The sequence below is a fragment of the Nicotiana attenuata genome, chromosome 12, assembly GCF_001879085.1.
Source record: "Nicotiana attenuata strain UT chromosome 12, NIATTr2, whole genome shotgun sequence".
NCBI classification, from domain to species: domain Eukaryota; kingdom Viridiplantae; phylum Streptophyta; class Magnoliopsida; order Solanales; family Solanaceae; genus Nicotiana; species Nicotiana attenuata.
Genome location: NC_032000.1, coordinates 33315333 through 33319767, shown reverse-complemented (window position 1 = coordinate 33319767; position 4435 = coordinate 33315333). Strand labels below are relative to the sequence as shown.

At 39.5% G+C, this 4435-nt stretch overlaps 1 protein-coding gene across 1 annotated transcript; it reads left to right on the top strand.

The window, feature by feature from the left end:
- LOC109235541 (probable serine/threonine-protein kinase At1g01540) lies at nt 256-4206 on the top strand. The gene is made up of 7 exons (XM_019401696.1): nt 256-1142; nt 1780-1884; nt 2029-2151; nt 2268-2438; nt 2541-2670; nt 2764-2973; nt 3603-4206. The coding sequence occupies exons 1-7, from the start codon at nt 541-543 to the stop codon at nt 3765-3767; spliced, it is 1506 nt and encodes a 501-aa protein (XP_019257241.1). The 5' UTR covers nt 256-540; the 3' UTR covers nt 3768-4206.

The window sequence follows — 4435 nt, the reverse complement described above, 5'->3', positions numbered from 1 at the left end:
ACGGAGGAAGTAGTTTTGAATCTATTATAAAAAGACAGCGGATCTAGGGAAGAGTTGGATCATAATGATTTATTGTATGTAGCTTTAGCGTGCATTTCTGCAATACGTTATTTTTACCACTTAAAATTATGACTTATTAGTCATATAGCAGCAACTTTACCAGTTAAACCAAGACTGCTGTCGGGAATCTATTTTAATCCTTCTAATTTTGACCATTCCCTCCTTGAGCAGGCTTAAACAAATCTTCCCCTTTTAGCAGTCCCATCATTACAGCTGCTACCCCCCCCCCCCCCCCCCGCCCCCCCTCCTCTCTCCCTCCTCTGGTCCAAAACCCACTCACCCACAGCTCCTCTAACATCCCACTGTCTGTACTCTGTACTATCCCCACACCCACCCTATTGGACCATACTACCATCCATATACTGTCACTAAACCTTACGCTGTACTTCCTCTCTCTGTCTTTAACACTTCTTAGTGTTCATGTATTCCAATTTCAGCTAACCAAGATTCTTCTCAGTAGTAGAAGAATAAGAAAAAAAAATGTCAGCTTTCTTAAATGATGAGCTCTCAAAGAAGACTTCAATATTCGGTCTACACTTATGGGTAGTTGTTGGTATTATCGTTGGAGCTGCAATTGTACTTCTCCTCTTCCTCATCTCCCTTTGGTACACTTCAAAGCGTAATTCTACAAACCCCCAAATCCCACCAAACATCTCTACCGAAATCAAAGAGATCCGGGTCGACCCATCTCGGACTCTACCCCAAAAACCGGACCCACTTCCGGAACCTGAGAAAGAACCCCTAAACAACTCAGGTGGTGGTGGGTATCAACAAAGAATCCAAATTGAGATTGGGAGTGGGAATGGGAAGGGTCATTTAGTGAAGTTCCCGGATCGGGTCGGGTCGGGTGGAGGGTCGGGTCAGGGAAGCGGGGAGGTGCGTTCGGGTGAGCAGGGAAGCATTGCCGCGCCTGAGGTTTCGCATTTAGGGTGGGGTCATTGGTACACTCTGAGGGAGCTTGAGATTGCAACTAATTTTTTTGCTCATGAGAATGTGATTGGGGAGGGTGGGTATGGCATTGTGTACCGTGGAGTTATGGAAGATAATAGTAGTGTTGCTGTTAAGAATTTGCTTAACAACAGGTAAAAGGCATTCAAAGTTGTTTGCTTTTATACCGTATGCTACTGATAAAAATTTGTTTGCTTTGTGCTTATTTATTTGTGTATGCATAGTGCAATTGCTTATATCTACTCCCTCCATCCCACTTTATGTGAAGATGTTTGACTAGGCACCGAGTTCAAGAAAGAAACTGAAATTTGTGGTCTAGAACAATCTATAGACATTTCAATGGCTACTCAATAAGCGTAAAATGTGAAGTTTTAAGTTAACTTGTTTCTAAATATAGAAAGATGTTTTTTGGGAAGACTAAAAAGAAAAGAGTATCACTTAACTAGAGAAAGTAGATGCTAACATGTTTAGGCATGTCACATACTCCTGGCACTTATGTCTGCGTCCTTTCTCATGAGTTAAATTGCAATTTAGAGTTAGTAAGTTTAGAGTGTAGTTTATTATGTAAATATACATTTTTAAAAGTTTGCAAATGTACATGATCTGAGCTGAAAGTAGTGGATTCGATTGAACTAGCTGCGAAGGGGTAGATCTGCCATTGTTTTTTGGTCCTTGATTAGTTAAATGCAAGCTGAAGTTTGATGGGTACTTATTTGGTGAGGAACAAGTTTCTGTTTGTTCTTTAGGTTTTTCATGTGATATTCTTTTCAGGGGACAGGCAGAGAGGGAATTTAAGGTTGAAGTGGAAGCAATTGGTCGAGTTCGGCACAAGAATTTGGTGAGGTTACTTGGTTACTGTGCTGAGGGAGCTCACAGGTATTTCAGTTTCAGCAGTCTGCAATTTGATTTGATCAATTACTGTTACATTTGTGTGCTTGTAGCCTATAAGGATTATTTGGACCTACAGATCTGCTGATTTTAGTATTGGGATTATTCAAGATGATTCTATGCTATTTTCAGGATGCTTGTGTATGAGTATGTGGATAATGGGAACTTAGAGCAATGGCTCCATGGAGATGTAGGGCCATACAGCCCTCTTACATGGGAAATTCGGATGAATATTATTCTTGGAGCAGCAAAAGGGTATAAGTTCAGCTCCGTTTGTTTGGGATATTTAAACTTCTAGCTTTTTCATTTTGGGCAGTCATTGTTATTTGGATTGTGTTAAATGAAAAACTAAAGCGTGACAATGAATGCAGGTTGACCTATCTGCATGAGGGCCTCGAACCCAAAGTTGTTCATCGTGACATCAAGTCAAGCAATATTTTGCTTGATAAGCAGTGGAATTCAAAAGTATCTGATTTTGGTTTAGCTAAGCTTTTGGGCTCAGAGAGGAGCTACATAACTACCCGGGTTATGGGAACTTTCGGGTTAGTGCTGGACGTCTCAAATCCACTAGCATTTACTGCACTTCTAGTTTTTGGGGGTAACCGTGTAAATTGATTTGCCAATGTTCTTGTTTCTCTTATCAGCTACGTTGCTCCAGAATATGCTAGCACTGGCATGTTGAATGACAGGAGTGATGTTTATAGTTTTGGAATTCTTGTTATGGAGATTATTTCTGGAAGGAATCCTGTGGATTATAGCCGTGCTCCTGGAGAGGTTTGTTCCGATTATCTAAATGGCCGTCTTGTTTTAAGAAACCTCTTTAATCTTGCATCTTGTTCTGACTTTTGTAGTGGATCTAACTCTCAGGTAAATCTGGTTGAGTGGCTTAAGACAATGGTTTCTAACCGGAATTCCGAAGGTGTTCTGGATCCTAAGTTGCGTGAGAAGCCATCTTCAAGAGCATTGAAACGTGCCCTTTTGGTAGCATTACGCTGTGTAGACCCCAATGCTCAGAAGAGGCCAAAGATGGGGCATGTGATACACATGCTTGAAGCTGATGATTTTCCCTTCCGCGATGTAAGCTTGAGCTTTTCCTCTTAGAACTGCATGCCCTTAAACTGAATATCATATATTACTAGTCATGACAGCTGAACATGTATTTTAGTTCCTGGTATCTTGCTAACTTGATGTATGGAAACCTTCTTTCCTTATAGAGGAATGCAACTTCTTCTCTCTTATTTATTAAGTGAAGGAACTGTGAAGAACATATCCTCCGGGAGACGGAATGAACTGAATTGAGTCTAATAATCACTCAAGTATGGTGCAATTGTGGTTGCTTTAGAGTGTTTACTTATCTGTGATGTGATGAAGGTGTTTCTGAATGAGCATTCAATGCATGCCACATTCTCCTCTATTAGACGATGCTTGTTACCCCGCAGATTCAGTAACGGGTCATGTGGACAGTGAAAACTTGAATGAATCTCCCTCTTATTTTCTAGTACTCCTAATCACGTTGATTGTCTTAAAAACTAATTGTAGAAATCTGATCAAACATCTGATATCAAGTTTATTATTATGAACTAACACTAGTCAAAACTTTTGCCAGGAAGCTTTGTTAAGTAGTACTTAAATCACGTTATCAGTTTTCTATCAATCATCATATGATAGTACATTGCTTCCCTCCCTTAACTGTGTGATTCATACAGGATCGAAGAACTGGAAGAGAACATGGACGTTCACATCATGATGGAATGAAAGAGAGGGTAATGGACAAGCGCTTAATTGAATCAGGTGATAGCAGCGGATATGAAAGCACTGTTCAAACCAACCGATCTTTGTTGAGGAAGAAAGAAGTTGATGAGGAGGAGTAGCCCGGGCGACTGGGCTGAAAGGTCAAATTCCAATTCCCTAGTTTCTTCTACCATTCATTTTGGAGCTGGCGAATGTACATACAATTCACTTGTGCAAATTCAGCACTCGGTTTAGGTTTTTTGTAGAGTAGCTCTTATTGTTGTCATATTTAGTTGCTTTCAATTTTGTTAAGAGCATAGCTCTTTTGTTAGTATATAATTGAATTTCCACTCACTCTTCTAGTTGGATGCACTTTCCAAATGAAAAGAAATTGTCAGATTGTATTACAACAGACCTATGTAACAATCCCCTTTCAATTCCTTGTATCAGTTTGGTCTTCATGTGAGGAAATGTTGAAATGATATTAGGAGAAAGTAGTAGTAAAATGTAGCCTATGTTTTGCCTTGTATGGATTTCAACATGTTTAAGAAAGTGAATACTCTGTTTGTTCCATTTTTATATGTTACTCTTTCCTTTTTAGTCTATTCTAAAACGAATTATACATTTATTTAAAGAGATTCCAAATATATTTGATCCATTTCAAAAAGTATATTTGGAAACTCTCTTAACCCCCCCCCCCCCCCCCCCTCATTTTGCTCTATATGACCTATATTCTCTTTGTTAAACGTTGTGCCTAGACAAACATTGCTATATAAAATGTAACTATGTAATTGCTGTAATGCTTTTA

Coding starts and splice junctions, on each gene's coding strand:
- LOC109235541 (XM_019401696.1), top strand. CDS start 541: ATGTCAGCTTTCTTAAATGATGAGCTCTCAAAGAAGACTTCAATATTC. Junction 2,152..2,267: donor ATTCTTGGAGCAGCAAAAGG/GTATAAGTTCAG, acceptor CAATGAATGCAG/GTTGACCTATCTGCATGAGG. Junction 2,974..3,602: donor ATGATTTTCCCTTCCGCGAT/GTAAGCTTGAGC, acceptor TGATTCATACAG/GATCGAAGAACTGGAAGAGA.